We start from the raw sequence: 14413 nt of genomic DNA, 5'->3' as shown, positions 1-14413 counted from the left end.
GCGTTGGGGCGTTTCCCACGTTGTTGATGTCCACGTTGTTATGCGCGTCTCTTCCAAGGGTCGGCATTGTGGCGTTTCCGGCGTTGAGGAGTTTCTTCGGCGTTATTAGAAAGGCCATTTCGCTCCCTATCGGGGACAAAATTGAATTTACATTCCCTTTGTGAACTTCTGGGATGATTATGGTGGCTTCCTTGAGTAGGCCAGTGAGTATTGAATCTGTTGAATATGAGTCTCTACTTGAGACGGTACCTTGCATCCGACGGGATCCGGTAAGTGATGAATATGTCGTCTGATACTGGAAATGAATTGGAAACAGCCAGTGGGGTCTGGCAAGAGGTTCCAAGCCGTTGGGTGTTTGGTTTCACGAGGATGTCTCAAATGTCTCAAACCCTATGTCCCCAAGCCATTAGTGGTATCAATAAGATTGCTTCTCTGCTGTGCTAGAAAGTATACTGCAGAAACACGCACCCCGGATTCCACAACGACTGAGGAACCCAGGAAGTTACTCGCCGTACGGAGTGTCCGCATCTGCGCCTTTTGATGCATTGACAGGGGCACATAGAGCCAGAAATTCAATCGACTAACCGGATAAAGAACTAGCCTGATTTTACACGTGGGATTCTCAATCTGAGACACCGTTAACCTTCGGACCCTTTTCGATGTACGGCCCGTTTAGACGGAAATTACCCGAACTAGCACGGGAGAGTGTTCAGGAGTTCCGCCATGATAGACCCGAATAGGGTTAAAACATACTGATCGCCCTAAATAATCTCCGTGAAGGACCTACACTACCATTGGTTCCCGAGTCCAGGCACAGTACGGGGTAGAATCAGCCCATCTGCACTGTGGCGCATTTGTGCAAAAGCAACGTCAACTGGTGAGAGGAAAACCCGGGGTTACTGTCGATCTTCATGTGCAAATCCATACTCCGTATCCTTTTTGACAAGTTATCGCAAATCGCAGTGATTGTCGTTCGGAGAGTCTTGACTCGGGTTTCAAGGGGGTGTTGTGCAAAATCCGGATAACTAGACTGTCAAAACATATAAAGTAGCTCGCAATACCCTCAATTCCAATAGCATCCAGATCAACAGCACTCTATACAATCTTCCTGTTTACCATTCATCCATAACACAAGATGCGTTCATTCTCTTCCGTTGCTGTCCTGTCCGCGATAGGAGCAGCCTCCGCTCAAGTTGCGACTAGCCCGGCGTCGTCGTCAACTTTCTCGACTGCCATTTCTTCGACCGGACACCCTTCATCGACAGTGTCTGTGACTTCGTCCACCCCCTTGGGCACTTCTCAGCCCACTGGCAGCAGCTCTTTTGCCAAGGTCGACGGTCTCAAGTTCAATATTGACGGCGAGTCCAAGTACTTTGCTGGCACGAACTCTTATTGGCTGCCATTCCAGACCAACAATGCCGATGTTGACTCTGTCCTCAAGAATCTGAAAAAGTCCGGTCTCAAAATCCTCCGAGTTTGGGGTTTCAATGACGTTAACACCGTCCCGGAGGATGGAAAGGTCTACTTCCAGCTCCACGACAAAGCTACCGGTAAAACTACCATCAACACTGGCGCTGATGGTCTGAAGCGCCTTGATTACGTTGTTTCCGCTGCCGAGAAGTACGGCATCAAGCTTATCATTCCCTTTGTGAACTTCTGGGATGATTATGGTGGCATGAACGCCTACGTTACTGCCTATGGAGGCAGTAAGACGGATTGGTACACCGATAAGAAGATGCAGAGCGTGTACCAGGCGTACATCAAGGCTGTTGTCTCTCGCTACAAGACTTCCTCTGCCATCTTTGCGTGGGAGTTGGGTAATGAGCCTCGCTGCCCGGGCTGCGAAACCGATGTCATCGCCAACTGGGTAGCCAAGACATCTGCCTACATCAAGTCTCTCGATTCCAACCACTTGGTCACCACCGGTGAAGGTTTGTGTTCCTGAGACAGCCAAAACTGTTAATATATTCTAACCCGTGATATAGAGGGCATGGGCCTAACCCCCGGATCGGATGGATCTTACCCTTACACTCACAAAGAAGGCAGCGACTTCGCCAAGAACCTTGCTGCCCCTGATATTGACTTTGGAGTGTTCCACCTCTACGTGGCTGACTGTAAGAATACTGCCCAAGCATCCCAAAGACGCAGCACACTAACCCATCCTAGGGGGTATCAAAGATAATGAGTTTGGCAACCAATGGATCGAGTCCCACGCCAAGATCTGCGACGAAGCTGGAAAGCCTTGCATGTTCGAGGAATATGGCATCAAGAATGACCACTGCTCCGACTCGCTGAAGTGGCAGAAGACCGCCCTGTCCACCCCGGCAACGCTGCTGATCTCTTCTGGCAGTATGGCCAGAAGCTGTCCACCGGTCCCTCGCCAAATGATGACTACACCATCTACTATGGCACTGATGACTGGAAGTGCACTGTCACTGACCATGTCAGTGGGATCTAAGAGTGGAAACGTCTGAATATTGTGCTGAGGACTGGATCTAAGCGGGTATTCTTCGGGCTCTCATATCTCTTGTTTGGTTCATGGCTCGATACAAGTCATTTCAGGCGACGCATCGCCTGGGGCATGCATTTCTCATCTTTGTGATTTAGCTTACCAAGAAAGAGTACACAATGAATTTTTATAGGATCGGGAATATCAGGCTGATTTTACTGATTACCTGGGTTGTCTGTAAGTCATCTTTTTAGTTTATAGTAAGGCCTATATATAAAAGAGCAAAATCTAGGCTCCCTTGATGTATTTGTAGTTATACATGTATTTGGTCGGTCTAGTTAGCTCCTACATATGCCATATGACATGCAATATATATTTGGACTGGTGAGTGATGCAGGTACAAAGTGGTTTCTCCAACTCGCTAACATTGTTGCTGTTTACATGCAATCTTCAAACAAAGCTATAAATACTCAAATATAAACACAACATAAGAAGAATGAAATCCAAATCCGCTGAAACGTTCCAATAAAATCTCAAAACAGATATGCGGTAGAACAAAAGATGAAAACACAAACAAAAGAAAAAACAAAAGAAAAAACAAAAGAAAAATGGCTCAGGCGCTATAGAAACAATATATCGAAGTCACCAGAATCAAAATCAAGTCCTCATAAACTGACCCTTCGCACCGGGACTCGTAGGGGCGGATCGAACAGTCATAACCTTCGGAGAGGAAACATCAATCGGCGCCAACTTCTCAATACCCTTGGCGCCCAAGGGCGTCTTAGGAGGTGAATCAGTGACCGCAGCATCGGCAGAGTTCTTCGCAAACTCCTGAAGCCGACCCATAATGACCGGCGAATCGGAGTACAGCACAACACCCTGCGAGTAGGTACATCCGGTAGCTTTCTCTTCATCACTCGCAAAGTCCTCGTGAGCAGCCTCGCGCGTAATACGCGGGAAGGTGCGCAGCACGACATGGCGCGTGGGCTCGTTCGACGGGGTGGTTTTCTGATCCTTGTTTGCAGCGTACTCCAGCCAGCCTTCGTTCGAGACACTCTCAGCGTCCGGGGCTGGGAAACTAGCGAGGACGAGCTCGCGCTCGACGCGCGCGTGCCTCCATGTCTCGGCGGCGAGCTTGACGATCTTTCGAACGCCGATTAGGAGGGAGTCGAGGTGCTTGGGGTCTGCGAAATGCTTGATGTGGTCGATGATTTCGTCGACGATTACTGCTGCGGCTACGTTGATTGATTGTTTTGCGTCTGAGGTCGTGTAGGCTGCTTTCAGGGTCTGTTGACGCCAGAATGCTTCGCGACGGACGGACTTGCGTCGGATGTCCATGGATAGCATCTGGAAGAAGGTGTCGGCTTTGTCGTATCGTCGGCCCAGGGTGAAGAGGAAGGGTTGGAAGACTCGGAAGGTTAGGGTTTTTGAGATGATGTGCTGGATGTAGGCACATCGGAGTTCGCGGGAGGCTGGGGTGTTGTCAAGGAAAGGTGGAAGTTCGGATGGAATCTTGGAAAGGATGTCTTTTGGGGGATCGATGGGGAGATATCCGAAGTGCTCTTTGGATAGATTGTGGATGAGCTGCGAGAGCTCTGTGAAGCAGTCCAAGCTAAAGATGAAAGAGTTTATTAGATCGTGTCCATTTATCGTTATCAACATGAGTCTATAAGAGAATGTATGTCCGCTGTGCGCTGATGCAGTTCAAACAAAGGAAATATAGAGAATGAATGACTTGTCTTCAAGAAGAAGACGAAAAGCAGAAGGAGAAGGCGAAAAAGAAGATGAAAAAGGAAAAAAGGAAAAATAAGCAAATCCATAGGGCTTTAAAGGCTCACTTACAAGAATTGGTCGCCCTTGGTGTTTCTGAGGTCAGTGGCCTCTCCCAGGCTGAGCAGTGTCTTTCTCAGCCTGTCGCAATCCGAGCCCAAGTTGTCGATGGTCATTCGCATGCCGTCCACCGCACGCTGAAGGTGCTGCTCCTTGACAATTCCGTCTCCTTCCAACCTTTCCTTCTCTCTCTCGGCACTGGCAAGCTCGCTATCTTTCTCGGAGAGTTGTTGCTCCATGGCAGCGCGCTCCGTGGTCCAAAGCTTCTCTTTCTCATTGAAGTGAGCTTCCAGAGCCGCAATCTTCTCGTCCAATTCCTTGGCAGCAGCAGCAAGTTGTTCGTCGTGGGATTGTCGCATGGAGTCCAATTCACCAGCATGGCCTTGTCGAAGTTCTTCCGATTCTTGGGCGTGCTTCTGGCGGGTTTCTTCCAGTTCTGCAAGCTTGGCTGCTAGTTCCTCACGTGTCGATGTGAGTTCGGCAAGTCGGGTTTGCAGCTCGGTTTCCTTGGACTCCAAAGCAGCGATCTGGGATGTCACTTCTGTCTTGGTGGCCTCCAGCTCGGTGCGTTGGGTTTCGAAGGATTCCTGCAATTGGGCCTTCTCCTTCTCCCATTCGCCTTTGCTAGCTTCGTGTTCATTGCGGAGTTCACGCTCACGAGTCTCCAGATTCTCGGCTGCCGTTTTCTCATCCTCGGCCTTGATCTCCTCAAACAACTCAGTGAGCTCCTCCTTCTGTGCCACAAGAGCCTTCTCCCGTTCCTCCTTCTGGGCCTCCAAGGCTTTCTCGTGGGCTTCCTTTGATTCCTTGATGCTTTCATTGAGCTGGTTGATTTGTCCCTCGAGTTGGACTTTGGTTTCAGTAAGCTCCTCGTTGGATTTCTGATGGACAGCTAAGCCATCTTCAAGGTCCTTCTGCTTCTCTTGCAGATCGCCGAGTTCGAGACGCAGCTCACTGATGGTGTGCTTTAACCTGGCGTCTTCTTCGGCACTTTCATTGGCTGTCTTCTTCATTTGAGCTTGCAGAGCTTCAATGTAGTAGTCCTTGTGCATTAGAGCCTGGTCGTGCTGGCTTCCAATGTGCTTCATCTCAGCCTCCCGAGTCGAGAGCTTGTTGTGGGTGCTGCGGAACCCATGAAGAAGACGGTTGATGTCGGGAATGGCCGACTGAATGCGTTGAAGAAGCTCAATGTGCTCACTGTCATTCTCTGGGGGGGGATCCATTCTCAAGGGGATGGCCGTTGGCCATGGACAGATTTTGAAGGGCTTGATATGATGCCGAATATGATGGGTCTGGGATGCTGTAGCTCCGATGCATGTTATGCATGTAATGGGCCTCCGATTGATGATGAGGAGAATAATGCCCATAAGGAGGTACCATTCCAGCAGAGCTCATGACAGGAGATTGGAGGGCATATGGTCCACTTTGGGCCACGGAAGGCGCTTCTGAGGGAGCCATCGGTGCGGCTGGTGGATTCTGAGGTGGGGGAGTTGCCGTTGGTGATATAGTTGGAGACATTTGAGGGTAGTGGGAACGTGCAAGTGGGCTGCTGACTTTGGGCACCGGTGAGGCGGTTTGAGCTACTGGCGAGGCGTAAGCCGCGGGGGAACCAGCGTAGGGTCCGGGTAAGCTGTAAGGCACTGGAGAGCCAGCGTAAGGTGTGGAAGTGTAAGGCACAGGGGAACCAGCGTACGGCACTGGAGCGTGAAGCGCAGGTGATGTGTAGGGTACCGGAGAAGAGTAGGCGTTTGGCGAGGCGTACGGCACTGGTGAGGCAGCGTACGGCACTGGCGAAGCGTAGGCGTTTGGTGACGCGTAAGGTGCTGGTGCAGAGTAGGGGACAGGTGAAGCGTATGGGGAATACGCTGATGGTCCAGGATAATATAGTTGGTTATCCTGGGAAGGACTTGACATATACCGTGCTTCGGTCAAAGATGGTGAAGGTAAAGGCACACAGGCGGCCACAGGGGAGAATGGGTCAGCCGGTGGCGATGAGACTACAGTTGTCTCTTCAGAGCGCTCGGCTTGCTTGGGCTGGTCTTGCTTGGGCTGGTCTTCCAAGGGCCCCTTTGCTTCAGTGTCCTCGAGGGGAGGCTGAACAAAACTTGTTTCTTCTGCGGGCGGCTCTTTGATTCCAGTGTCCTCAAGTGGAGGCTCAATTGAGCTTGGCTCGTCCACGGGCGGCTGCTTGGCCTCAGTGACCTCGATGGGAGGCTCAGTCGAGCTTAACTTGTCCACAGGTTGCTTGACCTCAGTGTCCTCGATGGGAGGCTCAGTCGAGCTTAACTCATCCACGGGTTGCTTGACCTCAGTGTCCTCGATGGGAGGCTCAGTCGAGCTTGGCTCGTCCACGGGCGGCTGCTTGACCTCAGTGTCCTCGATGGGAGGCTGAGTCGAGCTTGGCTCGTCCAAGGGTGATGCTTCGTCAACAGGTTTGTCGACTACAGGTGATGATTGATCCACGACAGGGTCGGGGATGTCTTGGGGTGCAGTTTCGTCGTCGAACACCTGGTATGCCGATACGGGCTTGTCGAGTACCGGCGACTGTAGACCCGCGACAGGGCCGGAGGTGTGTTGAGGTGTAGTGTTGTCGTCAAATACCTCGTACGTTGATACGGGATTGCCGAGTACAGGTGTTTCTTGGTCTGCGACAGGGTTGGGGCTGTCTTGAGGTGTAGTCTCCTCGTCGAATACCTCGTATGCTGACACAGGAAGTGGTGACTTTACTTCGACGTCTGTATTGTCAACAGCAGGCTCTTGCTCTTTTACTTGCTCTGGTTCCTGCGCCGTAAGTTCAGGGCTGCCAGGAGCAGGTGTAGTTGTAGTTGTCTGAGTCTCTGTGACCTCTGGGCTCTTCCCCTTCTTAACCTTCTTGGTGGCAGCCTTGCCATTCTTGTCTTTGGCCTTAGCCTTCTTGCTGCCCGCCATTGCGGAAGAGTGATGCGTGCCCAAGACTTCTTGCCCCGGACAGACGTGTTACCAATAGGATCAATGTACTAAATGGAGTATGAGTCGATAGTTCCGATCATATGGGATGACTGCACTGTACATTTGCAACCAGCCCTGTGGCGAAGCCTCAAGAGATAGCCCAAAAGTTGACTATAATTTGGGAAGTATCAAGACTTTGGAATAATTAGAAACTTAAGCCAAGTGACTTCGGTTGATCGGGCAGAGACCTGAAACCTCTCTTTGACTGGGCGCGAATGAGATGCACGAAACAGTGTAGATATTTTTGGGTGTAAGACCATAAGAAAATAAAAAAAGGAAAGGAAAAGACGAACACCAAAGAATTCCAAAAAAATATCTCGAAAAAATTAGCATCCCAACGTTGTCGGGGCACAATAGCGGACCGACCCTTAGCGTGTTGATACCCATCCCCCCAATGTGCGAGAGGGCCATCAATTAGACGCGAGTACCGGGAATATTGAGGGCACAAAGAAGATCGGAATCCACCCAGATTCCATTCTGAACCGAAGCGAGACCAGTTGGGAGACGCCATGACATTGGGCATCAAACTGTGGGTTCGGGCTATTCGAGGCATTAGTGGGGGGGAACTTGACACCGACAAGCTGACATGTTCAATTGATAGGCAGACACTAATGTGTGGGAATTGAAAACGAGGCGATATATCAGAAGGACTTGTCCCGCCCAATTGGCATGGTTAACCCTGGGAAATAGTGAGGCTGTCATCGGACAACACATCCAGGGATATTACTAGATTACTAGATGAGGTTTCGAACATAGCAGCATAGCAGCATAGCAGCATATTGGACATAATATGATTGTATGATTTTCTACTTCGTATGCCAACTAGTTCGGGCTGCAGTTTAATTTTGGATTTTATTTTTATCTGTACATGATACATTGTATAGATGCAGTACTACTGTCTCTATTAATGATAGGAGTGCAATGTGATACTAAATATGCATTGGTCCTCCTCTAAGATCAAGATTTACGAGAGAACAAAAATACCAGATTTTAGTTCAAGTATGATTCCAAATAATGATGTAATAATTAAAAGATAGAGTAAACTAATAAACTAATAATCAATAAACTACTCCGTATATACCTAGGTAGTAAATAATAAATCGAGATGACATTTGTCCAACGCAGAATAGAGAATGACACTAAACCCAATACGGACATCACGTGTCATCGACTTTCGCTTTCCACCTCGCCCTATCATCGTTCCGCAAAGGGTCATCGATCATCACCAATTGCTTCCCTCCACACAATGTTCGCTGCCAGACGATCTGCTCCCTCGACGCGGCAGCTGCTGCGCACCCAGCGCCGCTGGGGATCTCACGCCGCCCACGAGCCCGTGAACGAAGGCTTCGGCGTAAGCTCCTCTCCCCGCCCATCGCGACCAGACCCGAGTCTGGAAGCAGAGCAAGAAATGCCTCAATGACCCACGACCACCTGGCTAACCCTTCCATGTCCACTTAACAGCGCAGCTTCTACGTCACCTGCGGCTCCATCGCCTCCGCCTACCTCCTCTACCGCGTCTCCCAGTCCAACGAGAAATCCGGCGAGCCCTCTTGGATCTCCGGCCTCATTAGCAAGTGGACTCCTTCCCAGGAGGTCTTCGAGCAGCGCAATGCTATTCACACCGCTATCATGGAGAAGGCTGCTACTGACCGCCACTTGCTCGGCAGTCAGGGTCCCCCCGAGGCTTTTGCCCTTCGACAGCCCGAGTATGTGATCTTGTTGCCCCGGAAAGGCTTTTCTTTCTTGTTTTGCTAATTGTGTTTTTTTCCTTTGTCTAGTATGATGAACGCCGGCTCTCCGTACAACGTTTCGCCCGGTTCGCAGGCTGACCTGAGCCATGTTGTGGCTCACTACCAGCGCAAGAACCAGGAGATTGAGGAGTCTCGGGTTGCGCGGATGAAGGACGGCAAGGTTGTGTCGATCTACGAGTAAATGGGGGTATCTTTTTTCTTGGTCGGCTGTCTGAAATAGACATGTGTGGAGGAAAAATCATGTACATATACGTTGGGACTTGACGTTCAATCCAGCACCTGATAATCGGATTTTCTTTTGTTTTTGAACCTAACCCCTAGATCCTCGCTGAATATTCGTTGAATGTTGAGGTTTGACATCCATTTTATTATCGAATTCGCTCTATGGCGCGGTTGACGGCACAACCTCCAGAACTACCCTGCCTACACCCTCAGATTGAACATTCAATTTCTGCTGCACGTCCAGCTCATTAGCACAGACAGTACCCAACACGGCAAGGAACTCATCAACACCGCCACCAACTCCGAAATAAACCTTCTTCGCCGCGACGAGAGCCCGACTTTTCACCGATGCAGTGTTCGAGCGGCGCAGCAGCGCCAAAAGTGTCTCAGAAAACGCCGCCAACGATGCGGGCGAGTAAATAGTCTCACTAGCAAGAACCAGAGTCTTGCGAGCGCTATCACCGGACGAGAAGACCAGATCCACAAACTCGGGCGACCAAGCACCCGAGACGAAATCAACCGAGATCCCACGCTGAACAAGATCATCTTTGAACTCCTGAACCAGCTCAGGCGTGATATCCAGCTCTTCGTCCTGATCTGGCGCAGTTGACCCAGCTGAAACGGCCATTTGGGAGCGGCTATTGTGCCATGTCAGAAGGAGATTCGGGAGCGTGACAAGACGAAGCACGTCAGAGTTGTAGTCTGCAAAAGTAAAGAGTGTCTTTCTTTGACTCTGGCCGGGCTGGGCTTGGCTGAGGAGACGGGCGAACAGCGTCAATGATGGGACTGCTGTGCCTGCGCCGAGCTGGTGTTTCATGTTAGCCTTCTTAACCCTAAGCAGATGTTGGGAAAGCTTCCACAAGAAGGATGATTACGAACCTCAATTATATGGATATCCGCCGGGTTATCGGAGGATCCATTAAGAATGTCCTCGTTGAGGGAGAGCTTCGCTAGATCCAACGCACATTCCCAGGTTTTGAAGCCGCCTTCATAGAAATTAGGCGTGATGTCGCCTTTCTCAATACCGGCAATAAGCTTTTCATTATCGTGGCCTGCGCTGTCTTCGGCCATGAGCTGGGTGCGGATGTCAAAGATCTCTCGTCGAGCGACGGCCAGAGCCGAATCCCCGACTGCGAGCTTATTGTAGAAGATTTGAGAGGGAAGAATTGGAAGCTATGATCTTGATTAGGTTTCGATTCTGTTGGAAAGGTATAATGCACTTCAAAGTAATGAACTCATGCTTTCGTGCTCTTGTCAATGATAGAGGACAGTATCTCGTAGGCCCCAATTGGGATTTAGTATATACTTGCCAACCCAAAGCATCCATGACAAAAGAAGTAGCATAACACGCATAATTGAGAACGAAACATCTTGCTTTATCACTTACCCATTCATTCATATCATGTTTAATGGGTTTCACGAGCTCAGGAAGAGAATTGCCCACAGTTTGCTGCGAGGGCACACCGGAGAAATCATTATTGATTTCCGAATCGTCAATGTCGATATCATCCCCGGAAAATCCGAAGCTGAAGGCCATTTTCACTTAAGACGGCTCTCTTCTCTTCCAAGACCTAGTATCGTGTAGGTGGGTTGTCTGAAGTGGCCCTGATGTTGCAGATGATGAGAATCTGTCGGATATTGCAGGTTGCCGACAAACTTGAACTAGTTCTGGCAAAAATAGTGTCTTCAAGGGCAAGAACCAGTTGATTAAATAGTAATTCAGTTCCAACGCTATCTTTCAACAGACGCTGCGATCTGATCTCCATACAAAAAATTGCAGTGGGTGGAAAATGACTAAGCGAATACGTAGCTGCCTCAGGCAGGATACCTAATTAGTATACAACCTTAAAGAGATGATGGATTGAATTGTAATTTTTGAAGTTTAAGGGCGAGTTGCAATAATTGTAAATATATGATTTGGTAATTCTATAACTCATAATGTCATATCCAAGTGATTAGAAACCGATGCTGTCTATTCTAATATTTAATGCAAGCCAAATACATGAGCTGCAAATTAAGAGCTCCGTTTAAGCCTTCTTGCCCACAGCAGCCAAGCTGAGAGCCTGCATCACATCAGCGTGCAGATCCACAGAGTCCTCAATACCACAGCTCATGCGGACAAGGTCATCAAAGACCCCGGCGGCCTCGCGCTGTTCCTTGGGGATACCAGCATGGGTCATGCTGGAAGGCACTTCGCACAGACTCTCAACACCTCCCAGACTCTCGGCGAGGGTGAAGACCTTAGTGTACTTGCAGAAATCGTGAGCAGCCTGCTGTCCACCCTTAATACGGAAGCTGAGCATACCACCACCCATACCATCACGGTGCTGCTTGAGGGCAATAGCGCGGTGGGGGGGGGGAGTCAATGCCGGGGTAGTTGACGGAGATGACGTGGGGAGAAGACTCAAGGGCCTTGGCGATGACAGTGGCGTTCTTGGTCGCCTCGCGGGCACGCAGGTGGAGGGTCTTCAGACCGCGATGAGCAAGCCAGCAGTCGAATGCAGAGGGCACAGCGCCGATGGCGTTCTGGAGGAAGCCGAGGCGCTCCTTGAGGGCCTCGGAGTTGAAGGCAGCCACGCCCATCAGGACATCCTAGTTTCAAGTTAGAAATTGATACCGGCAAAGTCTAGATTGGAAGTAAGAACTCACGGAGTGGCCATTAATGTACTTGGTCACGGAGTGAACAACAAGATCGGCACCGTGGTCCAATGGGTTCTGGACGTAGGGGCTCATGAAAGTGTTATCGACAACGACCTGAATGCCGTGCTGGTGGGCAATGTTGGAAACAGCCCGGATATCCACCAAGCCAAGAGTCGGGTTGGAGGGGGTCTCGATCCAGATGAGCTTGGTCTCGGGGCGGATCAATTGCTCCACATCCAACTCAATGGAGGGGGTGAAGGTGACGTGGACACCATGCGCCGAAGCAACCTTGGTGAAGTATCGGTGGGTACCACCGTAAACATCGGAGACCGAAACGACGTGGGAGCCAGCAGCAAGGGACTGGAGAATGTTGGCCGTAGCGGCGGAGCCGGAGGAGAAGGCCAGAGCGTACTTGGCATGCTCGAGAGCTGCAACGGCTTGCTCAAAGTTATCACTGCGAGGGGTATTAGTCCGCCTGATCGATGTGTCAGACTTCGGGACTAATAAACTGACCGGTTGGGGTTAGAGCTCCGTGTGTACTCGTACAGACCAACGGGGTTTCCGACACTGGTCTGAGCATATGTGGTAGAGAGAGAGATCTAGTCAAGGCATTGTTAATACCGTCTATCTTTGTCTTCTCCCTAGATCGATAAGCTTACCGGAGCAATGACAGCGCCGGTCACCGGGTCATGAGGGGAGCCGGCGTGGACAGCCAGTGTCCCAAAGCCGCGGTTAGTAGTGCCGTTTTCCGTGGAGCCCATTGTGTATAGAGAAGATGATTTTAAAGCAATTGAGAGAGAGGCGAGGGGTAGGTTATATGTTTATCGATAAGATGAGATCACCGCTTCTTTGTATGACTTGACTTTCTTAAAACGGAATGAAACTCGGATTGCGAATCTGATTGATAATCAAGAACGATGGCGAAAAACAAATCCAATGTCTGCTTTCGGATGTTTTTATGCTGGAAAATTCAACCGAGAAAAAAAAATTTCATCCAGAGAATTCTTTTACATACAATCAACCTCTGGGGCGCAGATGACGATGGATCGCGCGGCTGCGACTGGACGAGAGACCGGCGGAGCTCCACCGGCGACCGGCAATTCTGCTCGGAGAATCATTTGGACTCTCCGATGACTCGGAGAGCCGGAGTCCTCGGCACCTGCCGCATTGCAGATCTCATTGGCGTATGGAGTACTATATATACATTTTGCTTTGAACGTCATATCTTATATATATCATTTCCATTAAGTTTAGGGAAATGGGTGAATATGGAAGCTTGCTTACAGATCAGCTAGTTTGCCCGGGTGTTTACCCCCGGGACCTGTAGCTTTACACTGTTAGCTAACTAGGTAGGCTTACTACATATGGTTACTCAGGTATTTATATATTCTTGGCATTTATTCGTATGGGTATCTGATCTGACTCTAAAGAAATTTTATGGGCGCTGAGAACGGGCCACGATAGGCGAACAAGAAGACAGTCTAATAGAACATCAAATGGTAGCAGCAGCAGCCTACCACCAAGTGATGGGTCCCGTTCCACCCATTTGCATCGAGCCCTAGAAGATGGTCAGTGAGAGCTAGAAAATGGATATGGAGAAGACCAACAAGAATGGAATATGGAGGGCGTCTATCCTGTGGGATTTCATCCGCAACATCTGGGGCATTGGGAATTTGGTCATGCCACTCTTCTGATTCGACTCGGAATCGTACAACTTCTCCTACATCGAAGAAGAATTCTGTTCCACCTTCACTTTCCCAGATCCATACCTGCTCGGCATAGTCACTGCAACACACATTAGCATTTTAGCTTTGATACGAGGTGAGAATCAGCTCACAATCGGGACTTCTCCATAAGCATTTGTGGCGGGATCAGAATGTCGTTGAAGAATTCAAGGCCAACTGGAATTTGTCAGCATTTGATGCGCACTGCGTTTTGGTGTTTGGAACGCACTTTTGATTCCATGTTCTGTGCCACTGGAAATCTTTCCCAACATGATCTCTCCTTTGAAGGGTCGGAAAACAATCATGCGGAATTTGACTGTGTGATAGTCAGTAAAGATCTCAGACTTGAGAAAGTGCTGGCATAATCTACCGTTGACATTCACCAACCCGGTCCCATGGCCAATCAGACCATCGGAAGACTCAAGTAGGTCATAGAAGCTAATGCAAAGGCCGATTTTTTGAATGACCTGGGCGAAATAAGCATTAAGAAACTGGAAGGAAGAAGCTTGAATAGCGCACTTTATTGGCATATTTGGCATTGATGTTGTCTTCAAGTGCAACTGCACTGAACTTTGAGAAATCCTCAGGCGAAATCTGAATCAAGTCCGATATGGTGGTCTGCTAGTGTTAGAAAAAGTTTTTATATATGACCGTCAAACTCACTAGGATAAACATGGCGACGGTAGGGAAGGCACAACCAGGAGATTGGTCTGACTAGGAAGTGACAAAGTGAAAACCTTGGAAGGTGTAAATGTCTTTTCCTTTACAATTGTCATTGAAGCAATCAAAACTGAGATTATTCGTGCTCC

At 49.5% G+C, this 14413-nt stretch overlaps 6 protein-coding genes across 6 annotated transcripts; 2 read left to right on the top strand and 4 right to left on the bottom strand.

Moving 5' to 3' along the window:
• Positions 1 to 1135: 1135 nt before the first annotated feature.
• Positions 1136 to 2474, top strand: N7519_005701 (glycoside hydrolase 5 family protein; the record flags this gene model as incomplete). Its single annotated transcript, XM_057292477.1, has 3 exons — positions 1136 to 1931; positions 1986 to 2114; positions 2167 to 2474. The coding sequence occupies 3 exons, from the start codon at positions 1136 to 1138 to the stop codon at positions 2472 to 2474; spliced, it is 1233 nt and encodes a 410-aa protein (XP_057147288.1).
• Positions 2475 to 3106: 632 nt separating this feature from the next.
• Positions 3107 to 7207, bottom strand: N7519_005700 (uncharacterized protein; the record flags this gene model as incomplete). The annotated part of the gene is made up of 3 exons (XM_057292476.1): positions 3107 to 4061; positions 4292 to 5503; positions 5532 to 7207. 3 exons carry the CDS (start codon positions 7205 to 7207, stop codon positions 3107 to 3109), a joined length of 3843 nt encoding a protein of 1280 aa, XP_057147287.1.
• Positions 7208 to 8513: 1306 nt separating this feature from the next.
• Positions 8514 to 9199, top strand: N7519_005699 (putative NADH-ubiquinone oxidoreductase 178 kDa subunit; the record flags this gene model as incomplete). Its single annotated transcript, XM_057292475.1, has 3 exons — positions 8514 to 8618; positions 8729 to 8973; positions 9046 to 9199. 3 exons carry the CDS (start codon positions 8514 to 8516, stop codon positions 9197 to 9199), a joined length of 504 nt encoding a protein of 167 aa, XP_057147286.1.
• Positions 9200 to 9400: 201 nt separating this feature from the next.
• On the bottom strand, positions 9401 to 10777 carry N7519_005698 (protein-histidine N-methyltransferase; the record flags this gene model as incomplete). The annotated part of the gene is made up of 3 exons (XM_057292474.1): positions 9401 to 10045; positions 10120 to 10413; positions 10628 to 10777. The coding sequence occupies 3 exons, from the start codon at positions 10775 to 10777 to the stop codon at positions 9401 to 9403; spliced, it is 1089 nt and encodes a 362-aa protein (XP_057147285.1).
• Positions 10778 to 11267: 490 nt separating this feature from the next.
• Positions 11268 to 12641, bottom strand: N7519_005697 (cystathionine gamma-lyase CYS3; the record flags this gene model as incomplete). Its single annotated transcript, XM_057292473.1, has 5 exons — positions 11268 to 11570; positions 11623 to 11832; positions 11890 to 12334; positions 12394 to 12479; positions 12540 to 12641. 5 exons carry the CDS (start codon positions 12639 to 12641, stop codon positions 11268 to 11270), a joined length of 1146 nt encoding a protein of 381 aa, XP_057147284.1.
• Positions 12642 to 12887: 246 nt separating this feature from the next.
• N7519_005696 (DNA-directed RNA polymerase III subunit RPC25) lies at positions 12888 to 14318 on the bottom strand (the record flags this gene model as incomplete). The annotated part of the gene is made up of 7 exons (XM_057292472.1): positions 12888 to 13074; positions 13372 to 13665; positions 13718 to 13781; positions 13834 to 13920; positions 13975 to 14071; positions 14124 to 14222; positions 14268 to 14318. Coding segments are annotated over 7 exons (879 nt in total), but the record flags the coding sequence as incomplete, so codon positions are not given.
• Positions 14319 to 14413: the final 95 nt, after the last annotated feature.

This window comes from Penicillium mononematosum (assembly GCF_028829835.1).
Source record: "Penicillium mononematosum strain IBT 11891 chromosome Unknown utg000003l:1.0-8172316.0:1.0-8177699.0, whole genome shotgun sequence".
Lineage (NCBI taxonomy): Eukaryota > Fungi > Ascomycota > Eurotiomycetes > Eurotiales > Aspergillaceae > Penicillium > Penicillium mononematosum.
This window is presented reverse-complemented; position numbering and strand designations above follow the sequence as displayed.